Source organism: Biomphalaria glabrata, chromosome 3, assembly GCF_947242115.1.
Source record: "Biomphalaria glabrata chromosome 3, xgBioGlab47.1, whole genome shotgun sequence".
Lineage (NCBI taxonomy): Eukaryota > Metazoa > Mollusca > Gastropoda > Planorbidae > Biomphalaria > Biomphalaria glabrata.
The window spans coordinates 12,073,795-12,101,465 of NC_074713.1; the positions used below are offsets into that span (position 1 = coordinate 12,073,795).

At 33.5% G+C, this 27,671-nt stretch overlaps 1 protein-coding gene across 1 annotated transcript; it reads right to left on the bottom strand.

Annotated features, from left to right (window-relative positions):
• Positions 1–10,720: 10,720 nt before the first annotated feature.
• Positions 10,721–27,124, bottom strand: LOC106058092 (adenylyltransferase and sulfurtransferase MOCS3-like). The gene is made up of 12 exons (XM_056024280.1): positions 26,957–27,124; positions 23,174–23,306; positions 22,849–22,941; positions 20,943–21,063; positions 19,365–19,439; positions 18,572–18,689; positions 17,086–17,194; positions 16,645–16,707; positions 16,381–16,544; positions 13,962–14,009; positions 12,092–12,191; positions 10,721–11,041 (listed from the first exon to the last, which is right to left on the bottom strand). Exons 1-12 carry the CDS (start codon positions 27,026–27,028, stop codon positions 10,782–10,784), a joined length of 1,356 nt encoding a protein of 451 aa, XP_055880255.1. The 5' UTR covers positions 27,029–27,124; the 3' UTR covers positions 10,721–10,781.
• Between the last annotated feature and the right edge of the window lie 547 nt (positions 27,125–27,671).

The window sequence follows — 27,671 nt, forward strand, 5'->3', positions numbered from 1 at the left end:
CAAGAAAGAGCTGCTAATGGAAATACCTTCCTTGTTCATGAAATAATAACCTCATAAGAATAACTTCATGATATGAATTTTAGTCTCCATTATTGAATCCTCAGATGGAAATCAATCAATGGTTCGACTTAGACAAAAACGAATTTCGTCTGGTGGCTTCAGATAATTGCAGTTTTTCCAGAAGTCTCTAAGCTCCCAAAACAAGAGTCTATTGAGCTTTAGAGTTGTTTTTTTTATATATATCAGTCTCCGAGTATTGCCATCTTGATTCGAATATTTTTTTACGAATGTGTTAAGTGTGGCTACATACAAGCGAAGTTTTTCCAAACTTACTTTGATGAAGAAATACTTACAACTTAAGATAACGAATTTACGACTCCTTAATTTAGCAAGTGGAAAAAACTGATTTCGATAAAATTATCGATAGTTTGTCAGCGAGAGAGCACGCGAGATTCACTTGTGTACAATCGATTCTTTGCGAAATAGCAATGCTTAAATAAGGAATACGCATTATTTTAAATTATAAACTTTTCGCTGTTTTAAAAATTTTTTTGGAGGGCATCGTAAGGAACTGCGGCACAGGGCATCAAATATCCTAGCTACGCCACTGGTCACGGCATAAATGTTATGTCTACCTTTGCGGATCCAGAACTTTGGAGTGGGGGGGGGGCGATTTTTTTTTCAATCCCCTAACCCTAGCGTGATTTCTACAAATAAATTGGACCGCCCCCCTCACTCAAAAAGTTTATTGGGGGGGGGCGGATTGATGTCATCCAAAAAGATCGGATCACAAATTAGGAAATACGAAACAAGACCACAATGGCTATTGGGCGAGATTTTTACTTGCTGACCACTGTCAACAAATTGTAAACTAAGACTCCGTAAGATCTTTCTGCAATACCAGTGAAAATAAGAAGAGACAGAAAGTGATGGGATGACAACTTCAAAAAAAAAATGACGTGCTCGTCTTCGAAAGAGATTAGAAAGGCAAAAGACAGAGGAATGGAGAGAGACAGTCGACAGAACATGGCAGTTCAACAGACTATGAAAGACCTAGAGTTTATTTTCCACCCACAATCACACAATTATAAATTTTTTTTTTAAATGTCATTTTACTGCAGAACTGTCAGAACTAGATCTAATCCACAGACATGTATAATATATATAGGTCTGTGATCTATTCATTACACGGGCGTGTGTTACAGTATTTTCCCTACTGCAGTGATTAAGGATGCCAGATCAGTTGTCAATAGCTCTCTTCACCTGTATTTTCGCTAAATTTCCAAGCTTATGGTTTGATTTTTTTTTCACTTTTAGTTGTTTTGTTTTTTTTAATATTGTTTTTTGTTGTTTGTGTGTGTGTGTGTGTGTGTGTGTTTTGAGAAAGTGGTACTGCAATGTAAATGATGATTGCGGATTTTTATTTTTGGGTCAATAAACAGTAAATCTGAGCGTTTTAAATTTTCTGCCATAGATATAGATATGTGATAGGTAATTGTTTGACTCGATAATTTCATTTTGGGGATTATTGGTAATAATGCGAAGTATTTCTCTCAATCAGATCATGTCAATGCTCGGTGATGATAGCTTACTTTCGCAGGTTGGTTATGGTGACCTAGATAGGCAAAGCTGGAGATTCTGCCAATAAGTGTTTCGTACTTTCGACATTATATATTATTTGTATTATTGTAGAGACAAATTAATTTTCATTTTGTGGCACTGCCAGGGTCGAGCTTCGTTAAAGGGAAACAAAATTAATTGTAATCCCCTCAACAGTGTGCGCTGAAGAATTTTCTGGTGATGTGGCACTAGGCCTACTGCCCTCTGATATGTAACGAGAATCTACTTATGGATTTTTACGGCCTCGACTGATTCAGCAAGTTCAGTTGTCACTATCCCCTATATAACAACTGTGTATGTTGTTATTTTAGATAACTTTCATTTAGCTGAATTCCTGGAAGAGTTCTCGCCTCTAACCTGGGAAAAAGTTTATATGATTATGTTATTTTTTTGTCTCGTCGTGTGATCCTCTTGACCCCTACTATTCTACCATCGCTCAATTGTGTGTGTCTGGTTCGAGTTAGTGAGTACAATGACCAGGGGCGGACTGGCTATATGGGCATTCGGGCAAATGCCTGCCCGGTGAGCCAATTTGGCCGGTAGACGTCATTTCCTCATACATACTAACTAAACGATAAACACTTACTTAACTGCCCATCAAGCATTAGTGCCGAAGCCATTGCTTCGGATGAATCTATAAAGGGACCAACAACAATGTTTTAAGTCCTATAGATGACATGTCCAGTCACATAAGAATTTATTGGTTTGGTGGAGTTGTTGCATGATCTCGAGTTGGCCCCGCTACGAAGTCCTACATAAATCACAATTATTGAACAGCGTAGCAATGCGTTGATTGGGATTAAAATGCAAAAGAATCCAAAAAGTAGGAGCAGAAAAGAGTAAGATAAAAGGCAACTATTGTTGGAATCCTGTGCAAAAGAATGTAGTAAAATTATTAATGTTTTCTCTCAAGAGATTCACTAACCTTATGATGACCGCATGTATGAATGAACAGACAGCATGTACGAATGAACAGGCTCAACGCTTTTAAGAAACACAGCAAAGATATAGACTTAAGACGAAATACATAGAGGCTTTTCTAAAACAGCATTTGTTTTAATGAAAGTATTATATTACCTTTAAAGAAGTGAGCATGTTTTGTTGTGTGTAGTCAGCTCTAAGATGCAGACAGATGATGTTAATTAGGTCATACGTTTCTTTAGGCAACGGTTAACAAGCAAGGTGTCAAGTGGCCAGCACAATGACCAACAGCCTTTACCCCCAACTAAAGTCAGGCACTCGTTACAGTTGGGTGCACTCAGGGGCGCCCTAAAATTCCCGAAATTCAAAATCATAGTCTTCATCAAGATTCGAACCCAAGACCCCAGGTCTTAACCTGGGCCAAGCCAAGCGCTTAACCAATCATGACCTTGTGAGATGGGCAGTTGAATAATGGAGGCTGAAGAGCTCACTTTGTAAAAAGAAGTCCACATGCCTGGACAAAATGGCGAGGAGTGAAACTAAATCATAAATAATGTTTGTTGATGGAGGATCTTCATGTTAATGTATATGGTAGCAGGAATTATTTCACATTAAGAGATTCCCCACTGTTAAGTGTGGTACTTTATTCATTTAGTAATAGCGTTTATCCAATACTTTCAAAATCATCTAATAAATTACTCATATAGCTAATTACTATACATACAGTATTGAACAGGTATAATGTATGCCCATCATGTGGCATATAACTTGTGGACTTGGATTGTATAGAAATTCCCGGGCCGATTTTGACACGCAGTCCGCCCCTGAGAATGACCTCTGGTGTTTGCTCATGAGGCTTTATAGTACCTTCACTAAACACTCGACTCATTGGTGGATTTTATTATTATTATTATTACTATTATGTAATTATTCTTATTCAAAAATAAAAAATGTTTTGATCTTTCACGTGAAGTATAAAGTTAAAATATGACACAAGAAAAACATTAAAAATACTTTTTAAAAAGCTAATATTATGTTATTGCATCAATTAGTTTGAATCAATCATATGATTAACTTTCTATAATACATCTAGATTAACCACAATAAATCTGTTCGATTTGAAATATTTTGCCAATTATTTTTGTTTAGCGCAATATCATGCTTTTAGCTTTCTCAATGCGCTATGATCCTATCACTTGTCAGGACCAGTTTGGGAAAATGAGAGGGGTGAGAAGAAGAGGTTATCTGTGTTAATGTTACCGTGATCGCTTTTTAAATACTTAAAAAAACAAAGACTAATTCAACTTATACCATCCCATCTGTCATGTACGATTTCTTTCCTTTGTTCGATACCAAACAAATAATTAAATACCAAAAGTTAATTAATTAATTGGTTATTTCTTATATTGATTCTTGTTTTGTCAGAAAAAAAATAATTGTGCAAAATTTCAACTTGATTCGAAATTGGGTGTGGGGAAAAAAACGTCTACAAACATTTTACCAGACGGACAGAGTGAGTTGATATAATCTTTGTAAAAACATGTCATAGTTTAGTTTTAACGTATATTCTTATATTGTATTACTGCAATAATGGCTGAAGCTTTTAATTAAGCTTTATTCTATTTATAGCACATGTAACATAAATGACATCAGTCATAAAAAGTTATTACTTTATTTTAACGATCTTTCGCATTCTGATCTCTGCGGGAAAGCGTTAAACGATTCGTGTTAATCTCTACTTCAGCGCTTAGTAGCACAAAAATCTATTATGTCCTAATCCTCAATAACAGGGATGCATGAATAGAGATTTGAAACGCTTGCTATGTATTAAAATGTTGTTCTCGTTGAAGTGTGCGTTTTTTTTTAAATAAAAATTGGGAAATACGTTGCAGGATTGTGTTGTTGTTCTCTCTTTTTTTTCCTCTTTACGTATCTGGGTTGCCACGTATATGTTTGGGTACGAAAACAAAAAAGTTAAACTTCACTATACACTGTTTTGGCGAAACACTGAACGCGTTTTTGTTAAGTTATCAATGTGCTAGCCAATTTTCTGTTATTATGGGTATCAATGTTTGTTGTTTTTTTTTAGGCCTACTGTTGTCAGGGCTTTTTGTGACGCAACGCACCCGTACGGTGTACCGGCACCTTTTTCAATGTGGGGGAAAAAAATATTTTTTCTTGTATTTGAACGTTTATAGGTTAGGCTGAAAAAAAGTTTCATTTCTTTTAACTACTTTACAAAACAACGCCATGATCCAACTTTCTAAAAAATATTCACGGCATTTTTTTTGTAGTGTTAAAAAATCTCCATGTCCAGTCTAGAAGATATAGATCTAGTATATATAAGTCTTTGATGAAGACGTTCTATTTCCCAGTAAGTGCGTTGGGTGGGGGGGGGGGCTGGTTAAGCCGAGGAAAGGTATTAAAACGTTTTTTTTTTCATTTGAAACACGAAATTGAAATATTTATGACGGAAAAATCAAAACAAGTGCCACAACTGAACGACCCCTCTTGGTTGTGGGATTTGGCTATTTTATGCGACATCACATCAGATCTAAATGAACTCAACACCAAAATACAAAGGAAAGACAAATTGATTTCGCATGTGTGCGCAGACATAAGCGCTTTCTAAACAAAACTGCAACTCTTCATTTAACAGGCGGAAAGGGTGCATCTTGTCCACTTTCCAACCTGTACCACTCTACTAAATGATAAGCAACTAGGCCTAAATGTGTCTCTCCCAAAAGAACTTCTGAGGCTCTTGATGGATAATTTCAGTAAAAGATTTGTGGATTTTCATAATTTAAAAAATGAAATTAGTCTTTTTGAAACTCCGTTTGCTGCCAATGTATCAAGTGCCCCGACAGATCTGCAACTGGAACTGATTGACTTACAAAGCTAGACATCCCTGCTTGACAAATTTCAAGTGATGCAAACTATTGACTTCTACTCCGTGTTACCTGCAGAAACTTTTCCAAATCTTCGAAAACAAGCGTTAAGAATGAACACAATGTTTACAAGCACGTATGTGTGTGAACAAACTTTCTCAATGATTCAATGAGCGAAAGACATGTTACGCAATCGCCTCATGGACGAACATCTAGATTCAGTGCTCCGCAACACGAATGCCGAAAATTAAAATGGCCCGCAGACCAAATAAGTTTTCTTTTACCTGAAAACAAAAGAATCTATTTAAAAAATTAACCAATTAGTTGATTAAGTATTGGTAATAAATATTTTGTTTGGTATCTCGAACAAAGGAAAGAAATTGTATTAGACTGAAGTGGTGGAATTAGCTGAATAAGTCCCCTTTATAGTTCGCCGCTATGAATTGAAACAATCTTCTCTAGTCATAAGTACCTCACTATGAGACCGTTACTGGGATGGGCCACACCATTATGCGCCACGAAGACCATCAGCCTCTACCCCACAGTTAGTGGCCGAAGGCAACGCACCACGAGATCTACGTATTCATATTATGTAATTGCCACTCCAGCTGCGGGATACTGATAGTACTTCTTAATCAAAAGTTGTGGCTGCTGTTTATAATTAGGTTAGCGGCCTTTTTTGTGTCCCCAATACATACATCGGATACATGAATGCGTTGGTTCCTAGGATCACTGGTAGCCAGTGGGGATACACGTTAATTGCCTATCCACTTCCACCAACGGACATTTTCACAAGGGCACCACAATGAGACCACAGAAGCTCATATCCCTCAAGTATCAGCAAACAAACGTGCTCAATAGTAATGTATATAGACAATTTTACCAAGTCCTATTAGTCATCGTGACAACACTAGCATGTTATTAGGCATACGGATCATTGTAGTCACTAGATCTATTTATAAATACACAATGATATACTGGGCAGTCAGACAGTCAACAATACTGTATACTAAAAGGACTGCAATCTTCTTACTAAGAGAAAAAGTGCATACCTTTAAACAAAATCTCAATGAACCCTCCCCCCCCCCTTTTTTTTTTACATGTCAAGAATTTACTGTCTAATTTATTAAATAAAAATGTTTCTAAGCTTTTAAATTTAAAACAAAACATGTACAAAATTAACAACTTTTTTTACGCAGAATTTAACTAAATCATCAGCGTTTCCCTTTAAGCACACTAAAATATGTAAATCGCCTGGCTTTTAGACCACCATTCTTGAAGACCACCGTGTAGGTTTCAAATTCTTATATACAGTATACAGACAACACCTTTTGTTTATAATTTTTAAAGAGCCAATGTGGGCTACTATTGGTCATGAACCCCTTTTCGCCGTGGTTACTACGCCACTTGCCTATGAATTCCAGTTGAACATCAAATGTATACAGTAAGTTCAGATTACATTTGAATGAATACCGATTAAGCTGTTTCAATTTATTTATTTAAAAAACAATGGAAGAAAAGCTTCATATTTCATCTAGGCCTATCCGCAAGTGCTCATGTAATAATGGTAAAGAGTTGTTGTTTTTTTTTTATTTGCTTATATGCTTCGATCAAATATTGCATTTCATCTATATTTTCATAGATAAAAGAGGTTTATGACTAGGTATATCTTAACACTCGATCTAAATATTCTCATAAGCTTAACATATTTGGATTTCATCCAGCTTGTAAGCCTACGTAACATATTTACACACACACTTTTCTGTTGTCACAGAGAAATAAATAAAATACTGCAGACATTAATAATAACAATTAATGAACAGAGACTTCGTGTTGATACAAGTAGACATCATTTTATTACGGTCACATCCTTTTAAGTACTTACTCACATAAACATCCACAACAAACAATGACGTAATATAAACATATTAGCACACACACATAGGGAGTGGAGAAAATGATAGATATATGTACATAGATAGATAGATGTAGGCCTACAACATGAGTGACTCAGTAACATTTATTACTAAAATCACTGAGACACTCTAGTAGCCTACTTAAGGCATCAATATATCATAACCATTCGACAGGACAAATCGTATAAGTGCTCTTTCTTCTCTAGCAATGAACGGCTTGCTTGAACCATCCATGCGATTTTAAGTCTCTGATTAACATGCACATTTAGATTAACACATTGATACTGGTAGAAATTGTTTTTTTTTTTTTAAAGCGCGTCAATCTGATAGCTAAAACGTAACATTCTCAAGTATCGGATAATTCTACGCAATTAAAAGCAAGAATCTGCCGTAGTCCTCCTACATTGACTCTATGAGTACAAGAATCGATTAGAAAGTAGCGACATGTTGTCATTTCGTTGGTGCACCTACCTTAGTGAACTGATCAGCGTCCTCTCTTCTGGTTGTTGCAAAACTCAAAATCTACAATTTGTGGGTAGCCTATTTGTAATACAGGGAAAAAGCGTTTGGAGTTTTCAGATCCCAATGAGCCAGGGGACAGAACACCAGCTTCACTACTTTCAATAAGAACACTTAAGTCTTACTATTTACAAGGTAGCTTTTTATTTCAGCTCAGTTTTAGATCTTACGTTCTCTAAGCGCCTTAGCATAGCATGCTGAATGTTAATAGCAGTAATAATAAGGCTTGTCTTCGAGTCCGAAGATAAGTGAGGAATGCAGTATTTCCCGTGGCTGCGCAGCCCCAGCTGTGACCTACATATTTTGCCACAAATAGGACAAGCATATATAACCATTGTCCGCAGGTGGTCGATTTAGATTTCGCCGTCTGCGTCAGTCCTCGGATTTTCTTTTGGTCTCAAATGTGTATCCCGAGGCCTTTCTGAGTGACCTCCAGCTGTCTCGTTCCGATGCCGCATGCAACCAGGTGCTCTTCTATGTCAGCAAAGGCAAGTTGGCGCCTAAGCTGGTCTTTGAAGCGTTTCCGTGGGGCGCCTCTGTTACGTTAATCACCTTTTAGCTCACCAAAAAAGACTGCTTTTGGCATACGTTCGGCTTTGTAAACAATGCATGTCTTCTACACTGCTTTAGTACAGCACAAAAATGAAACACTGAGTAATGACACTCACTGCATACCAGTACATTAAACTTGGTGGCAGAGTGGTAAAGTACTTTTCTTCCGAATCGAAGGGTTTTAAGTTCGAATCCCTGTGATACTGAAATACTGAAGTTAGGGATTTATGATATACTGTATGGCTTCGCTACAGAGATTTATAACATCTAAGAGGTGAAAAGGGAACTTAATACGTTTGTTCTTCTAGCTTGCAAGCTAAAGGCTCTGTTTGCTATGTCTGAATGGTAATTACCAGTGCCTTTTTTGTGACAGTGCGTACCGGCACCTTTTTCAATGTGGGGAAAAATATTTTTTTCCTGTATTTGAACGTTTATTATTAATTTTTTGGTAGTTAAAATTTAGGCAATCCATCACTGAGTACCGGCACCTATTTTTTTTTCTTTTTACAAAAAAGCACTAGTAATTACCTACATAGATTTTGAAGTAAGATGTGGAACCATCCGGTAAGTCTTCAGTACACACGATCAAAGCTTCAGACCTTTTTTGGGGGGAGAAAACAAAGAAACTGACTTGGGAAACTGGTAAACGTTGCTTACCAACCATTGAACTATGAAAACAATGTTCACTCGATGGGGCAATGTATCGTGTACCATGACAGTGAATGAGTGATAGGAATATTACTGCATGTGATGATCAACAGTAGAAAGTTAAACAAGAAAAACATAATACTTAAAAAAAAAAAAAGCACTACCTCCTTCATGCTACTTATTGAGCGATTGTTTTTCTCTTGAAAATTAATGAAAATTAGATTCAAAAAAATATTTTTTACCCTGCTCTTCTCCCCGAGAAAGAATACTGGTTTGGCTAATGTATAGATATAGTAGAACTTTTAATATTTTAAATGTATTAAACTCTTGGTTTAATAAAACGTTACATTCCCGAACGCGATAGTATTTTCAAAACCGATGTAGTATCTAGACCTAGATTTGGTCACTAGCCAAATTTTAAAATTTACATTAATTTTTTACGTTGAAAAATTATAACGGTAAAACTAAAGTTTTCGCCTTGTGGCCAACGAGCTAGTAATTCTTTTCTCAGCGATATACATCAGCTGTTAAATTCATAGAAAAATCGTTAGAGCAGTATTTGAGATCAGCGTCCGCCCTGCATGAATAGGAGGCAATGCAGACTTTCAATCCTACCATCACCCTCAACCTACCCCTTATTTCGTCATTAAGCTGGTTCTTCAATGTTCGACCGAATCTTTTATTGCAAGCTGCAAGTTTTTTTTTTCTGTTTTTTTTTTAGCGCCCTCATAAACAGCTTGTCAGTGCTTTGATATACCTGCATCAACAACTTACTATGTTGGTCAAATATTGACTGTATTTTAAGTCAATATTTTAATTTTGACGATATGTAGGTTACTGAACGAATGTCTTTAGGCTAATGAATGGAAAAGCACAGAAAAAAAAATCGAGTTCAAACTTGGAAGACTATTTTGAACGTTTTTTTGTTCCATAAACTCCAATTGCTTTATGCAAGCTTGGGCACTTTACTCCATACATTTTTACTTCAACTATTACATTTTGGTGATAAGAATTTTTAAACAGTTACCAAATATTTTGACTTTTTGTAACATATAAATAGAACTAGTAGATCACATGTTCTTATTGACAGCTACACAATTTCAGACAATGGCAAAAGGTACATCATATTTAATTTGAAAGTACTGAAATTCTGAAGCACCAATAAAAGACTTCTTGATTTTATGCAAATTTCCTCAGCTTTAAGATGTTGAGACATGACATGAGCAAAAATAAAAAATGTTCAAAGATAGAAACTGATCTGAAACAAAACTATTAAGTACTCCAGACATACTCATGAGGAGTGATAGACGTTTCTATTTGAAGTTAGGTACGGTACCAATTTTGTATTGCCATCGGGAAGGAATTGAAAACAGCAATTATCTGTATTGTTTTTATTTTGTTACTTTCCTATTCCTCCCTAATACCATCCAAAATAAATTCATAATTTGCAAAGAAAGGGGAAGACTTCTATTGTGCTTTATCAATGTAAGCCAACTTCAAACCTACTAGGTCTATATGCTGTCCTTCTCTTGTACTGAATCAGTACTGTATAAACAAAAAATGTTAAAGTAATATATATGAAGTAAAATGCTGGAACAAAATTAGGAATTATAATTATACTTCTTGTAAATGAAGGGACATACAGAAACAGATTTTATTCAGATTTTTATTATTAAACTATTCTTTTTTACATATGAACTAGGCATGTATAGAAGAATCAATAAATGGGAAAATTGGAATCAACATGTTTGCTCCAGCTATGAAGACCACCTTTGATATCAATGACTTTAACTTTATCATCTGCCAAAATTTTCATCAACTGCTGTACAGCTAGCTGGGAGTCATTACCCCTGCGACAAACACAAACTACAGGAACTGTGTAATTGTGAAAGTCGTCAGAAGACAATTCTTTCAATTTAAGCAGCAGCTGATCTTTTACTTCAGTAATATTCCTCGATAATGATGTGAATGGAATATCTTAAACAATATAGGAATTTTTTGTTTTAAAGTGAAACAAAAAGTATGCTAATGCAATAAATAAAACAAGAAAAGCTTAAAGCATGTACAGATAATTTTCCCCTTACCAATTAGCTGAAAGAGCTGCAATTGAAAAGTAATGTCACAATAAAATACAAAGTTCACTAGTGAGTATGTGCCAAATCCAAATATATAGATTTAGCGCTTATAAAAAAAATATACCCTTTTTTTTTTAATGATGTGCATTAACTGAATTGAATTACATACATAGAATAAACATGTAACTTTCCTTTCATGATAAGGCTATTATTGTAGATAAGGGAATGCCAATGAGTCAACAACTTATGCCAACTAGACTAACAAGATTATCCTTTTCTTGACATAATGTTGATCCAACCTGTGATAGTCATGTACAAGATAGGTGATGTAAGTTTGCAAAACTTAGGCTTCAGGATTCATGTAGTCCTAAAATAGTTAAGAATGTTTATGATTCTTCAGGACAAGAGAGCAGCACTGGCAGAATAAAAGCGTCATTGAAAAAAAGCAAGGCCAATGACACTAGTCCCAGCTATAATAACCTGCCCAGTTTGCAGCTGAACATTCCGGGCTCACATAGGTTTCAAAAGCCACATGAGGAAAACAACGAAATTCATCTTTAATTTAAACCCATCATTGTCACTCCATTTGAGTAAGGCTTGAGAGGCATTTAAACTTAAACATCACATATACCAATGAAGTCCTGAAATGAGGTCGGCTATATTAAAAGTAGCTGGTAAAGCCTAAACAGGAAGAGAGACTAAAACATTGTTGACTAGAGCTTTTAATAATAAGAAAGGATATAATAATATATAATACTATATATATATAATAAGAAAGAAGAGATTAAAAAATAAAATTGCATTTCTTAGGTGTTAAAAGCTTCCACAGAACAATATCAAAATTATGATGCTAAAGATTTATTAATTAAAAAAAAAATTGAACAACAAAACTCTTTTTTTTTTAAATATTTATAATTCTAGCACATTTTAAACACACTTGAGACAAGGATACTGATCATAGGATGAGGTAACTGACATATGTCCAGTTCTATGGCTGGTCTAACATCAACAAGGACATGAGGTTTTTTATTGTTTACCATCTCTGAATATTCCTAGAGAAAGAAAACTCATCATAAAAATCTCATTTTAAATTAATCTAATGAAAATGAAAAACATGTATTAGTGTTGTTAAATAAAAAAAACAACTAATTTCTTGTGTCGAATTGCTCTAAAAATAAATCTTAATACTGGTATAAATTTAAAACATCAAAATTGTTGTGCAAAATATTAAATATAGAAAAAAAATACAACCTCTAAACCTTATAAGCAAGATGCTGTGTTTTTAAGAGTATAAGTATAACTAACTAGTAGTTTTGATCATATTATGGTTACTGACACAATATAAAAACTTCAAGTTTTCCTGATGCTAAAGAAGATTATTGCAGTTAACCAAGTCACATACAATTATTTTTGCTTCAAATTTGGCTTCAAATTGAGCAGCAGTTTTCACAAGGTACACTTATTTCCCTTGTTAATTAAATGTGGAATATGAGGAGGGTACAAACACATAGAACTGGATTCTCAGACCATAGACCAGGTAGATAGTTTTTTATACTTGGGAGTGTAGTCAGTGTATCAAGTGGAACAGATGAAGACATCAAAGGTCGTATAAATCTAGCGTGTCAGACATTTACACACCTAAAACCAACCCGGAAATCTCCCCACATCTTTAGCAAGATTATTTAATTCTAATGTCAAGGCAGTCCTACAGTATGGTTCTGAAATATGGAGAACAACTGAAGCAACAACAGAAAAGTACAGACCTTCATCAACAGATGGACAACAGAAAAGTACACACCTTCATCAACAGATGTTTGAAAAATATCTTAAAAATACACTTAAATGACAAAATAGAGAACAGATATTAGAGAGAAAGTGGAGATGGATTGGTCACACCCTTAGAAAAGTTACCAACAACAGAGCTAGACAGGCCTTAGAATGGAACCCCAGGGCACAATAAAGAGGAAGACCAAAAAGAATGTGACAACATAGTGTACTAGATGAAGCTAAGAGGACAGGAAAGAGCTGGGAAGCCATTAAAAAACTAGTAAGAAACTGTGGAGAGTGGCATATTTTTACTGAGGCTCTGCGTTGTATGAGGAATGCAGAGGAAAGATGATGATGATGATGATGACTAAGACAGCATTCATAGTGGCCTTGAAAGAGGATTTTACAAGTCTCTGTGAGGAGAATGTTATTTATTACAACCATTATTGTTGTCTTGTCCATCTGTGTGGAGAGGATAACAACATTCCAATCATTGCTAATGCCCAGGCTTTCATCTTATTTCTATAAAAATAAACCATAGTCATTATTGTGACTGAAGGAGGCCAACTATAGCTTTATTTGTAGTTCATTCAAATATGTTCACAACATACTAGATATGTGTAGTGTTTCAACTAAAGTTTCAATAAGTGTAGAAACTTGTGGTAGGAAGGCAATGACTAATATGGGTAAGCTCTGTGCTGTTTAACAATATATATATATATAGATTGAAAATATTTCTTTTGGTTTAATCAATTAGTAAGTGAAAAATGCAAATAATTTTTTTAACATTTGACCATTTTTGTGATGAGATAATTATTCATAGCAGTAGATCAGCATTACTGTTAATCAAATGCTCTAGAGACTTATTTTTTTTCTTCTTAGACAAGTTAATTTATCTGTGCTACTCAATGCAAAATTAAAATACTAACCCTTAAGTTAATATCTAAAGAAAATAAATAGTGCTAATCTTTGATTGTAATTTACGAGCGTCAAAACTGCTATAGATGAAGACCTTGAGGTCTAATATAAATGTGCTTTAAGAGTAAATATTTTACCTTGGCACTGATTCTTTGACTTCTTTCAAGAATATGAAGCTTATGATCCTGGAAACAAACATTGATAAATCAATAGATATTTTTCATTATGCTGATAAATAAAAGATAGGAGCAAACTATAGGAAGAAACATAAACTGTGAGGTTATTATTTTATTAAGTAAAAGGATAAAGACCATGTTTACTGTGGTCAATCTAATTTTTAAAGCAGTGTTTCTCAAACTGTGTTCCATGGAACTCTGAGCCTGAATATGTGTTCCATGAACTACTGGAATAATTGACTAGTAGGCCACATGTAAAATTAATCTCTTTAAAAAATAAGCAAAGTGTTCCTCTAAATATTCAGAATGTGTGAATGGTTTCCTTAAAGAAAAAGTTTGGAAAACACAGTTTTCAAGAATCCACTTTAAGAGAATACTACATAAATACGTATGGCAGCTGTGCGAGGTATACAAAGGTGCAGGGTTTACAAAATTATTTTACTCATAAACATAGCATAACGAAAACTATGGACATACATACTTCCTATAGTTTGTTGTGTGGTTGTGAAATATACATTGGAAATCTTTATGAACATCTCATTATAAATCTCAGGAAAACAAATAGCATTGATGTGGCAGAGAATCTTTAATTTACCAGTAATCAATGGTACAAGTTTATCGCAAGTCACGCTTTGCACATTCGGGGTATACGGTGCCAGTTGTACAATTTTGTTTTTACTTATTTTGTAATTTGTGTGGTGTATATGCGTGTGCGGGTTTTAAGCGCAAAAATATTGGCATGAAGCACCCTCACTCAGACAACTATGAATGTAAATTTTATGAGGGGTGGTCATGTGACCTTACAGTGAAGTTTCCAAAAGTGATCATTGTATAACAAGAATCTATCACCTAAAAGCATAACTAATATATGGGAACACAATGATGAGCATTCAGAGGCATAAATATATTTCATTAACCGCAAAAATTAAATGACAATTTTTTTATAAACTGAACAGACACCATAGAGACTTAAAAAAGAAAAAAAAATATATCTGAGTTATGATAATAGGATATTTTTTTGTAACATATCAAGATACAAAATATGTTCACACACACACAAAGAGAGTACATAAGCTCATATGTTGTCTGTTTCTCTACAATAAATATAAATAGAGAAAAAAAGATAAAACTGTAAAATATTGATTTTTTTTCTTGTTCAATTAAAAAAAAGTTAAGAAGCCAAGAACTGTAAATAATCACGAAACTTATTAAAACTCCCGCAGTATACGAGGACTAGCTGAGAAGTTTATAACTTTATTTTACATACATCTAAAATCCATATTTTAAACACCTTTACAGAAGGTAGCGCTGTGAAATAGACCAATCCAAGTTCACATCCTATACAAATTGAAAAGGGATTAAAAGAATCCAACACCACAGGAGGGCATAACATAAGGAAACAGATGTTTAAAGTTTAATGCAGATTTATTTGAAAAATTGCCAACCCCAAAATAATAAAACATGAAAGCACACAACTTTTAAAAGCCAATAAATAATAATGAAAAGTTTCTTGTTCTGTTTTTTTTTTTTTTAAATTTAGGTCATAGATTTAAAGATTTATCAGAGCACTAGCCTGAAGCTATTCAGTTATTTAAAAGTTTGCATAGAACAGCTGTGCCATAGAGAATAAGGCTACTGTAAACAAATAATGAAATTTAAATATTAGCCCAAACAAATTCACTATATATGTATAAATATGCATGTAAAAAAAAAAATAGAGAGAGAGCATTGACAATGAAATACAGATAGAAATGATTTTGCATGGTATTATTCTACCTGAAAGCATATTAGTATTCTTTTTATTCATCAGTATATTTATAAATATTTCTTAAAACATTTGTACGTTTTCCAACTGCTATGAGAGATGATTATCTAGGTATGGGATTTCTTTAAAAAAAAAATAGAATCTAATTTCTAATTTTTTTTTTCAAAATTTCCTATAACAACTGAATTTTTGGCCTATAACATAAATATAAATGCCTGTTAAAAGTAGAAAAAATATGCAGTCCTTTTATAACTCCTTTAGAGAAGGTTTTTTTTTTTATCCAACATTTAAGACATTTTCAGATGAACAAAATTTGAACTTTTTTGAGAGAAACAAATCAATAAAATAAAATATCCAGTGAAAATCAAAGCAATGAAGCATAAAATTTATAGAGCTTAGCTAGATTGTATCGGCAGAAAATCATTATGCTACCAGCTGTTGATGCCTATGAAGTAAATGGGAAATAACTCCTTTAAATTTTTGCTATGACGCAGAAAATCAATAGCACAATAATTTTAATACCACTTGAAACATTTATTAAGAAATACAAATACAATAATTGTAATTGTTTAGACAAGCAAATATAATGTGTTAAATCAATGCCATTCTCTATACCTTGTCTGTTGCCTTTGCCCCACAAAATTGTTCATAGTCAATAAGCTGAGATATTGTTGGGTTCTCGCCACAGACTAAACAGCTTTTACATCGTGGTCTAAGTTTGACAGTTCGAAATGTTCCATCCAGTGCATCAAACATTAAGAGTTTTTGTGAAAATGAAGCTGTCACATGTTAAAAAAAATGTTAATACTTACAAAAATTAAAGGACTAGATTAGACCAAATAAATGATTTGAAAAGTTGAACTTATAATGAAAGGATACTGCCAATCCCAGTGGCTATTTTTATAGCCTCTAAAGCTTGTAATGATCCGATAATACCTGGAACTGAATAGAAAGATAGAAAGCCTAAAATTAATCTTGTAAACCTCATTTCTATTTCACATCTTGATCTAAAATAAATTGTACATTGACTCATTGATCAGTCTTAAAAAAATGCAAGGGTTTTTTTTTAAAGTCATAGTAAAAGAAGCAATAATAATGTGAAAAACTAGTATAAATATCTTGTAGTATCTTTTAATAAATATTGTATGGTTGAATCTGGTGGGAAAAAAAACTACATTTTTGCTGACACATTCAAAATTGGAACTTTCATCATCTAAGGATTGCACTAAAATAGTCATGCTTGATTGCAGCAACAAGATTGTCTAGAACTACAAAGTATTTTAAAGAATAAGATGATGTATATTTCTGAACACTGCATACCTACTCCTAGGACACCTCCCTCTGAACAGTTAGTCACAGCTTCACTAGGTGGTGGTTGAGGATATAGACATCTATAGCAAGGTCCACCATCATGGTGATAGACTGTCAGCTAGTAAGAGAACCAAAAGATACTTAGATAAATTTACACCCAACAGTGACACACCATGGTGATGTTTAAGTTCACTATCATAGTGCTAACTAATAGTTGTTAAAAGGTCCAAAAGATAAAGTAAAAAGCCAAGGTCCACTGTCAGGGTGGCGAAGAAAAAATTGATTCTATGATAAGCTATTATGGAGGATCAATAAAAGACATAAGTAACCTCTCCTCTCATGAGCAAACTGGTAAATCTGAAAGAGTAACATCAGCTTCTAAGTAAAACTAAAACTTAATTCTGAATTAGTGGTCTGTGTACTCCTATATGATTATTAAAGTTTGACAATGAACACTGAAAGAACAATTCAAGCTTTTGAGAATAAATGCTACAGAGAAATGCTTGGTATCACCAGGAAAAGAAGACAAATAAGTTTGTCAACACTCTGGCTGGTGAAGAGATGAAAGTTGAGCTGTATCAGTCATATTGTAAGACATTACTCATTTGTCAAAAGTCATCCTTCAAGGTACAGTGGAGGGAGGATGAAGAAAGGGTCAACAAAGAAAAGCTAATAAAAGGATAACATAAAGAATGGACCAGCTTATCTCTTGATATCCTACTAATAACAGTGTAGGAATTTGGTTATGTAAAACGTCACAGGAAAATCAAAGGACAGATGAGATGACACAATATACTATGTTACTGTTGATAACATAATAAGGCTAGTCTTTGAGTCTGAAGATTAAGGAGTACAGTATTTAATATGGATATGTAGTTCCAACTGTGTTCTACATATTTTGCCATGCAGACATTATCATTGTCTACCTGTACTCAATTTAAGTTTTCTTTAGGTCTCAAATAAACATCTTGCAGCTTTTGTAAGGATTTCCAGCTGTCAGTTAAAGCAAGCTGGCACCTGAGCTGGTCTGGCTTTGATAATATATACACAGTTTAACAAACATTAATCATGGAGATTAAAAAAATGCCCTTTGATTCCCATCAATTGATGTTTATTTCACCAGTTATGGAGCATGTAATGCAGCTACTCACTCATTAGAGATGAATGGAACTAAGGGACATTGCGGTGAATCACTCAGCTTTTAAACCAAAGGTCACAACTCAAATTCCAGTGAAGGATGATATATTTAATGTATGATTTTAGGACATTTCTGTGTCCACATACTTCACAAAGGGAAAGGAATACTCTGAAATAGATACCATTTGATATAAAAAGAGAGCCAAGTGTGTTATTAGCAAGAAATAAGGAACTATCGAGCTGAGGACATAACTTTCAATGGAAGCCAAGGATAGAAATGTAAGTTTTCAGACATTACTTTTCTATGCTCCAGTAAGAGATGCATATGTAAGTAGGAAAAAAAAAAAAGCCACTTTACTTGTCCTTCAAATCTAAGTGCACTTCCTGACACTAGGGGTTTTCCAGCAAGAACACAGGCATCGTTTAGGAGATACCGAGTTGCTACATTGTCAGTAGCATCCAAAATAATGTCGTAACTGAAAGAGGAAAATTATTTTTCCTGAAAACATTGATGACCTGTTATATTTATCCCATTCCAAAAAAAGATGGAACTTGTATATAACTGTGTTTACTAAGACAAGATAGACTTTATAAAAATGAAATTACTTTAAAATAATTAATGTATATGTAAGGTTTTATTAAGAGACTTTTACTGGTATTCTTAGTATATTATAAATCTCTTTTTTTATTTACTAAATTTTACCTAACCATTGTATTAATGTATCTCTATCTCATTACAGAAACACAAATATAGAGTGATAAATTTAAGTTTAAATTTAAGTTGTTTTTTTAAATCAAATCCTACATTATGTTCAAATAATACAGTAAACTAAACATCCATTTTTTATTTGACATTGAAAAAAAAAGAAAATAAGTATTAGGGATGTGGATCTAACCAAAAAAAAAGTAATAAAATAAGATTTAAAAAAAAATAGTAATTGTAATGTATTCAGAATAAAACATCACAATTTTTTTGCAACTCTTAACTTTGGCTATTATTAAATAAGGCTATAATATTGTGTGATTTGTCTTTTTTTTATTCTTAAATGGTAGGGATGGCAGGAATCAATAGCTAATGGACAAAAAGTAGTTAAAAACAGTACATTCTCAAGGTTTAGATGAAAAAAAAGAATGATTATTTCCTGACTTACCTTTCAATAATCCTTAAAGCATTACTGCTATCAAGCTGTAAATGGTAAGGAACATATTCAGTTGATGGATTTAACCTGAACAAATTATTGAATAAGTGTAAAAAAAAATATTTATAACATATATAATAATATCAGTGTATACTTTTTCATGTTGCCACTTCAAGAATTCATTATTCATGACTACAGGAAAAGGTATGGGGATTTCCTTAAAGTTTATAGCTGATAAAATATCCATTAACAAGAATTCAATAAAGGTCAAGAAAATACTATGTCATGTTTTTAGCAGCACTTGTAGAAAAAAAAAGCTGCTATCAATTTTGTGTTATTTATCAGTTAAAATTTACAGCTAAAAAGCTATAAGCACTATTGAGATTCCAATTTTCCCATTCCATGTACCATGCTCAAAATAGGTGTAATAGTTAATTTTCATTCATAATTACACCAAAGTATCTTGCATTTTTTTCACTTGAGTTACAGGCTTACCATTAATATAATGAGTACTTATTTCTTTTATTCTTTAATCACTTAGTTCACTCTTTAATCAGAATTTTTCTAGATGGAAGGATAGGCTCTAATTCAATACCCATTAGTTTGAAATGAGAATTCATTCCCTTGATTTATTATTGTTCCAAATAGTTATCGTTCCAGGACAAATACTATTTTTACATCATTGATGTCAATGAGAAACAGCAGTTGTCCTAAGATTTTTCCTTTGTGGATCACTAGAATTAACATTTGTAGTGGTTGATATAAAACCATTTCTAATTAAAATTTGTTCTCTAACTATTTGGAAATACCGAATCCATTGATGTACAAGACCATTCTTCTTAAAACTGTCAGGTAGAGTTGAGCTTTCGGCTCTTGGAACTCTAGGCCAGCAAAAGTGAAAAAGAGCTCCCATTCACCGGCCTGTATGAAAACAGTGTACACTGTTCTGTCTGACGGCTGCGTCAGACTCGTGGCAAGAGACCGTGTACACTAAGACCCCCGCCATTTTCCTTTTTTTATACCAGGCTAACTGTGCGGGCCATGCCATTTATGTAACGGCCCCTTGAGGAACAGCGCCTGGATTGTGACAAGGTTGTGGGAGCTTTTTTACAACTCCGCACAGTGCAATGAGGATGCTCTCGCACCCCCTTAGGCACCCCCACTGGAGTCTTGTTTTGATACCCTTTAGCCTAATCGTTTCCTCTTACCATCGTTTCCACTTGGGCGCCACTATGAGGCAGGGTAGCATGCCCGTGGTACAAGACCAGAAATGCTTAAGTCTTTAAACTTTGTAAAAATAAAATACAAAGTGGTAAAAATCATCAAGTCTTAAAGGGAATGACACCTTTCTCTTACAGTATCTAGAGCAACTTTAAAGTGATTTTAATCATTAATGAATCAAGATGATTTTATGATGTTGTTGCATTTTGTGTGCTTGTATATTTTGTGTCTAATGAAAATAAACCTGCATTTGTTTATGCTTTTTGGTAATTTCATTTAAAGGCAGCATTCTCCATTATAGCTCTTTCTGCAGACCTAGGAATACACGTAAAACATAATCATCAGACAGTCACACAATATGTCACACACCTGCAGCAGGAATGTACAACAGAGACAGACTTGGATAAACCAACTCTATCAACTGTGTGCAGTATCTGGCGATGTAGATTACTAAGTTCCACCTCATCATAGTCTATCACACCTAACCTGCCTAGAGAAGTAGAGAGAAAGAAAGCATTGGGACTAGATCTTAATTTGCATTTGGATTTATTTTATCAAATATTTACAAATTCGTGCATGTTCCTACAATATGAAAAATCACAACCTCATCAGAGTGTCAAGCTTTAACATGCAGCAACTAGTTCATCAGTCTCATCAGAGTGTCAAGCTTTAACATGCAGCAATTAGTTCTACAGTCTCATCAGAGTGTCAAGCTTTAACATGCAGCAACTAGTTCATCAGTCTCATCAGAGTGTCAAGCTTTAACATGCAACAACTAGTTCTACATAAAGCTTGAGCTTTAACAGGCAGCAACTAGTTCTATATACAGTCTCATCAGAGTGCCAAGTTTTAACATGCAGCAACTAGTTCTACAGTCTCACCAGAGTGTCAAGCTTTAACATGCAGAAACTAGTTCCTTTATGCTAAAAAAAATAGACCTAATGAGATTTTAGAAAAAAAAAAGGGGGGGGGATATTTTAAATTTGTGTCTTAGTCACATTTCAGGCTCCAAAACGCCTTCTTCACCTAGCCATGCCAAATTGAATTATTCAATAATGTAATGCAAATTTTAAATTGTAATGAAGTTTACTGTCTTATCAGTTGATATTTTGTTATTGAAATAATATCTTTTTAAAGGAAAATATACTAACTAGCCTTTTAAAACAATTACCACAAGCAATTTAGTGTCACAAACCAAATTAAAATGGAAGTGTAAATATCTTTTTTATTTGTTTTTAATTTTTTATATTAGAATAGCCATTAACCCAATAGTAAGATTAAAAAAAAAATGAATTTGTTACAGAAGCCTTGGCAACCGTATGGAATGATTTATTAATAATTAATTATTCAACTATTGGTTGCTAAAGGGAAATAGGCTAATGCATTAGAAGGAGAAGTAGCCTTACACATTCAAAAGGGAAATAATCTAACAAATCAGACACATTTAAGTAAAACTATTCTAGCATTAAGTTCCCTATTTACATAATCAATTTAGGACATTCAGTTTCTCTCAAATTGTACTGCTATGTGTACTCCTATGGAAATCTTGATAACATTGATTGCAAGACAACAATAGATGAAAGGATAACTTCCTAAATTATGAGCACCTTATTCATACAAACAACAAAACAAAATATCAACTTTGACTTAATAAACACACCTGGCCAAATGTAGATGACATAATTTCTGAATCTCTCCTAATTGACGATGCCAACATTGATTTAACCCCATTAAACTAAATTGATATTTGGATTTATAAACTTTAATTTGTGTTGTATAAAAAGAGAATTATTTTCTCTATAATTTGATACCAAATATAACATTTTCTGATTTCAAAAACAAAAGTTATTGAAGTTTAATCATAACAGGATAGTGAAATACAAATGTGCAAAATGAATAATGCTATCGGAACAAGGAAAAATAATTATGGAGAGAAAGAGTTAAATGATATTATTTAAACAAAGAAACCATTTAGGCACTAATTAATCAAAAGAAAAAAAGCTAATAAAATATTTTTGCAGGATATTTACACAAAGACAAATGTTAAAAGTACAAAACAATAAAAGCAATTTTCTTGTCCATAGTCTATGACAAACTCATTTTTTTACGACATTTGCGCCTATAAGCATTTAGAATAAATCTTTAAAAAAAGAAACAACTTTGGCATTCTTTCATTACATTACAATACTCATGTTATAGTTGAAACAAAAAGTATATCTAGATCTAATAGCTTTCAATTAAAATTATTCAGAAGCATGAAATTTGTATTCATTACCTATCCCAGCAGCAGCTAAATATATGGCTGCAGGACAGCCAAGACCTCCAGCACCAACAATCAATACATTAGTGTTCTTGACAGCAATTTGACCTACATTTAAAATAACAGCAAATTAAAGAAAAAAAAAAAAGAAGGAAAAAAAAAATACAAGTTCCATCATTTTCAAGTGTAGGGCTTTCCATTTGTATTTATTTTTTTGGTATGGTTTAAATTTTAAATCACATTTAAATAGTCTTGTTGCTAAAATAATAATCAGTAGTTGTTGGTTTTTTGTTGTTTTTAAGCTTTAATTTAATGCTACTTTAAAACTACTTTTTTTTACCTTTCACACCAAAGTCATGTAGAATTAGCTGCCTGCTGTATCGAGAAATATCCTCCTTTGAAAGGGTTTCTGATTTTTCTTTCTGTTTCTGTAAATCATTTTCTGGTACAGTAAGAAGCTTGGCACTTTCATCCTATATAGATAAAATGTAAGTATTAAATAAAGACCAGTGTGCTAGAACAAATTAAAAGCTATGTATAGCAACTATAAAAGACCTTGCTCTCTGCACTTGGACTGCCAGGTCCCTCGACCTCATTAAGGACAAATTTTTCCTGTGAGGGTATGGTTAAGACAAAGTTTTTGTTTCTATTGTTTCCATTTGATTAGATTTAATGTCAGACCATACATTTTTTAGTTTATCTTAGAGATTTCTTTTTTTTTATGTACTGGCTAAGCAGCTATCTGCTGTCAAAGTTGTAAGATACTTTTTATGGTCTCTTTCTGTCATAGTTTCTTCAAATGTTTTAGAATAGGTTTTCTTTCTGTTTGCAAAGTTTCTTTAATTTTTAAATAAATCAGCATTTATTTATTTTTCATTGATAAATATTTAGTTGGAATTAAAGTTTCTAAGTTTTTTTTTTTAAGAAGTCTTTTAATACATTTCTAGAGGTCATTAAGCTGATTTAAATGATATCACAACCTGTGATGTGGCAACGAGCTATAGATCTAGACTGCCCACAGATTGCAACGTCGCATGTCAGTGTTCAGACCTTCTAAATCCATTGGTCTCAATTATAGACAGTAAGCCAGTAGGCTTATAGATCTAGCTGTAGTAGTATAATAAAATAAATAAATTATAATAGTATAAATATATATAATTAAAATTCTTAATTGTAGTAGATCTAAATATCTAGAATATAGATCTATCATTTAAAATGCTAAGAATCTAATATCTAGATTTACAGTTTTAGTTATGACTGCATTACTAAAAAAGTTCCTCTTTCAGACTGTGACCCAAAAAGGATTCATGAACCAATATGATCAGTTCACATTACCTATTAGTAGGTATAGCTAAACGGTACCGGAAGTCTAAGAGATTTATCATCAACAACAGTCCCCGTGCGACTTTATTGTTAATAACGAGCTCCCATGAGACTTATAGCTAGATTTAGGTATTTTAGGTCAACAGACCAGTGTTAAAGGTGTGCTGACACGTTCGTCCAGAGGTACATTGGTCCCTACTTGTACTGCCTTAGGTATAACCTCTAGGTATACAATCAAACTAATGTATGCAACACAAGACTTAACAAAGCCGCAGGTAAACATATATACAAAGTTTATTTACAAAAAAAAGTCAAATAAATGTGTAAATGAACAGCCATGGACTCACAGGCCTTCTCCACACACAAAAGATACACATACAAAAATAGTATGGTACACCGCTCTAGTCATACGTTACAACTACGTAAATACATAGCCATCAACTCACAGGTCTTCTCAACACAAAATAAAAGTTACACTTTCAAAAAATAGTATGGCACACCGCCCTAGACATATAATATATACACTATTGTCATATTCAGGAGATCACACATCAGAGTAGAAAAATGAAGGTCACAGGCCTCAGGTCAACACATGACCACTTTTGGCCACTCTGGGGTTACAGGCTTCAGGCTGACACAGGCACTTTAAGCCAAAAAAATAAAAGGGTCATGATGTACTATAAGCTTCAGGGAAACCTATGAGCCTACAAGCTTCATAGAATCCCACCTATAGACATCCGTTCGGTAAAGCCTATCTGGTGATTCAATACAGAGTTGAATCCCTCAGAGACAAGGCTATAAAAATGTCACATTTGGGAGTACCCTAGGATGCAGAACATCAGGGTACAACATACTGCCTGGAAATCAATTGAGGCTATATCTACTGATTAATCATAAAATACAATAATGATTAAAAATATACTTAGCCCAAAGATCTCCATAGCAGGGCACACTTCCCCCAAGACTACCCCAAGACACACAACCACTAACAGAAAAAATACAATTTACAACACAGGTCCAATGGTCAAGCTGGTAACTCAGGAGCAAGTGGCAACTAAACACGGTCTACATGCCCTTATATAAAATTCATAAGGGGAATGACTCTAATCTTTACAATAGCTCAAAAAAAAATTAACTCCCCATTATGTCACACAGACCTTGCGATCTTTAGGTTTTCTGTTTCTTTGACCAATGGTTAATGAGCAAGGTGTCATGTGGCTAGCACAACGACCAATCGTGATTTTGATTTTAGGCACATCGGCACAATTTAGGCCATGTCGACGACCAATCGTCTTTACTTTCACCAACTTAAGTCAGGTACCCATTAGAGTTGGGTGGACTCTGTGACACCCTAAAATCCTGAAATTCAAAATCTCAGTCTTCCACAAGATTCAAACCAAGGACCCCAAGTACTTAACCCCTTAACCACTCAGTCACCGTGCCCCAGTGACTTACTAAGTGATAGTACTACTACTATTAACTTATTAACTCTGCCTAGATTTAGATCCAAGTCCTAAGTACTAGTGTCTAAACCAGGGGTTCTCAACCTGTGGTTCACGACCCCTTTGGAGGGGGGGGGGGAATGACCATTTGTCAGGGTCGCCTAAGAACATCCGAAATTTGAACTTTTATCTAATTATCAACTATTTATCATCTGTATTTTTTTTTATTATTTTTTTTTGTAACAAGCATAGTTGGTATACATTTTCTTTTGATATAACAAAACAAAGGGACATTACCCGGATAATGATTTTTGTCCCAAAAAGTAAATAGATCGTTTGTTTGACTGATTCTAATAAGCTGGTCAGTGTAAGGCTAGCCAGATGTAATTAGCCATGACAAGACAACCAAGCGATATGTTTGTTGTGTGTTGAGTGGTCAGGCAAGAAAATACACACTGTACTGCTATGGTTAGTCTAGCATGTAGATTTACTCTTAACACATTTTTTTTTCTTTGCTGACAAGATCTAGATCTACATCTAACTGCATAGACCTAGATCTATTTCAGTATTTCTTTTACAAGATTGTAAACGTTACTGTTTGGTTTTCATTTATATAGTAATATTAGTAAATCAATAGAATAAATTAATAGTAATAGGTTTATGTGACGTCACATAGAAACTCAGTGAAAATCTGATCATTTTGAATTTTAGATTGCACATCAGAAAAATTACATCAAAGAAACATCGAATACTAAGTTATCATTGAAAATAAAATTAAAAGAATAATATTATAATATATTATTATTATATTGATATTCATTTTCTGTTAATCAAAACACATAATGAAATGCATATATTATTAAATATTAATTATGTCAAAAATTGTCAAAACCAAAGGAGTTTCCCTTTAAATTTAAAATCTTGTAAACTCTTCTTAATCTTTATTCTTTATCTTACTCATTCTCTTAAAATTTTTTTTTTACTTTTCATTAAGACATTTAAGTTAGTCTCTTCACTCTTAGTTTTATTAGTCTAAGTACTACTAGGTCTAGATCTAGTACTACTCAGTACTAGTTACTTGTACTACTAGTAGTACTAGTAGTTTAATTTGAGTTTAATAACTAAATAAGAAAGAATCTCTAAAACTAAGTCTTAAAGTAAGTAGTAGATCTAATAAGTAAACGACTAAAACTAGATCATGAGTAGATCTATTGATTTGTATCTACCTCTACTGGCTCTATTACTATTCTCACTCTCAGTTACTCTGTAACTCTAGTCTGAATAAATTTTATAAATAACTAAATAAGTAGTTTAAAGTAGTAAAAGTAAAAATTATTAGACTAGATTAATTATTTCACCAGTAGTTTTTTCAGTCTTTGAATTTCTTTCTCTTTATTTTGCAATTCATTTCTCAACTGCTCTTCGTTCATTCTCTACTAGATCTATCTACTCTTCCCTATTACTTAAGATTTGATCTAATCTAGCATAAGATGTAGCTATATCACCGTATTATATTTTATATGTCTATTGTGTAGATATAGAGACCTCTTCAGTTTATTCGGTTTGTTTCGTTTCAAAGTTAGTGATTTGTCTTTCCCTGATAAAGTAGAACTCACAGACCTATATATGTATGTCTACGAGTAAAAAAACAAAAAACAACTATTCTTCGCATAGACTGGCAGAGACTGTTCTTAGACATTTAGATCTATACATAGATCTAGCCTAAACCCGAACTCATTTTGGAAATATTTTTTAATAACGAAAATGAGTCACTTGGATACTTATCAAATGTGCTTGAGTTTTAATCCCGACTCGATCAGGGTTATGCCTATATTAGTATATAGATCTATAAAGCAGGACGGAAACCTGCTTACACTACTTACAGTTAGAATAGTTCAATCTACAGTTTACAGCAGGGGTGGGCAACCTTTTTGGATCGAGGACCGCATTTCTTTAAATTTGGGAATGGCGGGCCGCCCGGCCGCATATGTATATACAACTTAGAAAGATACTCTAGCTAACTTTTAATTCATAGTTACACTGTATTATATTCACGTTTCTTTTTTTCTACAC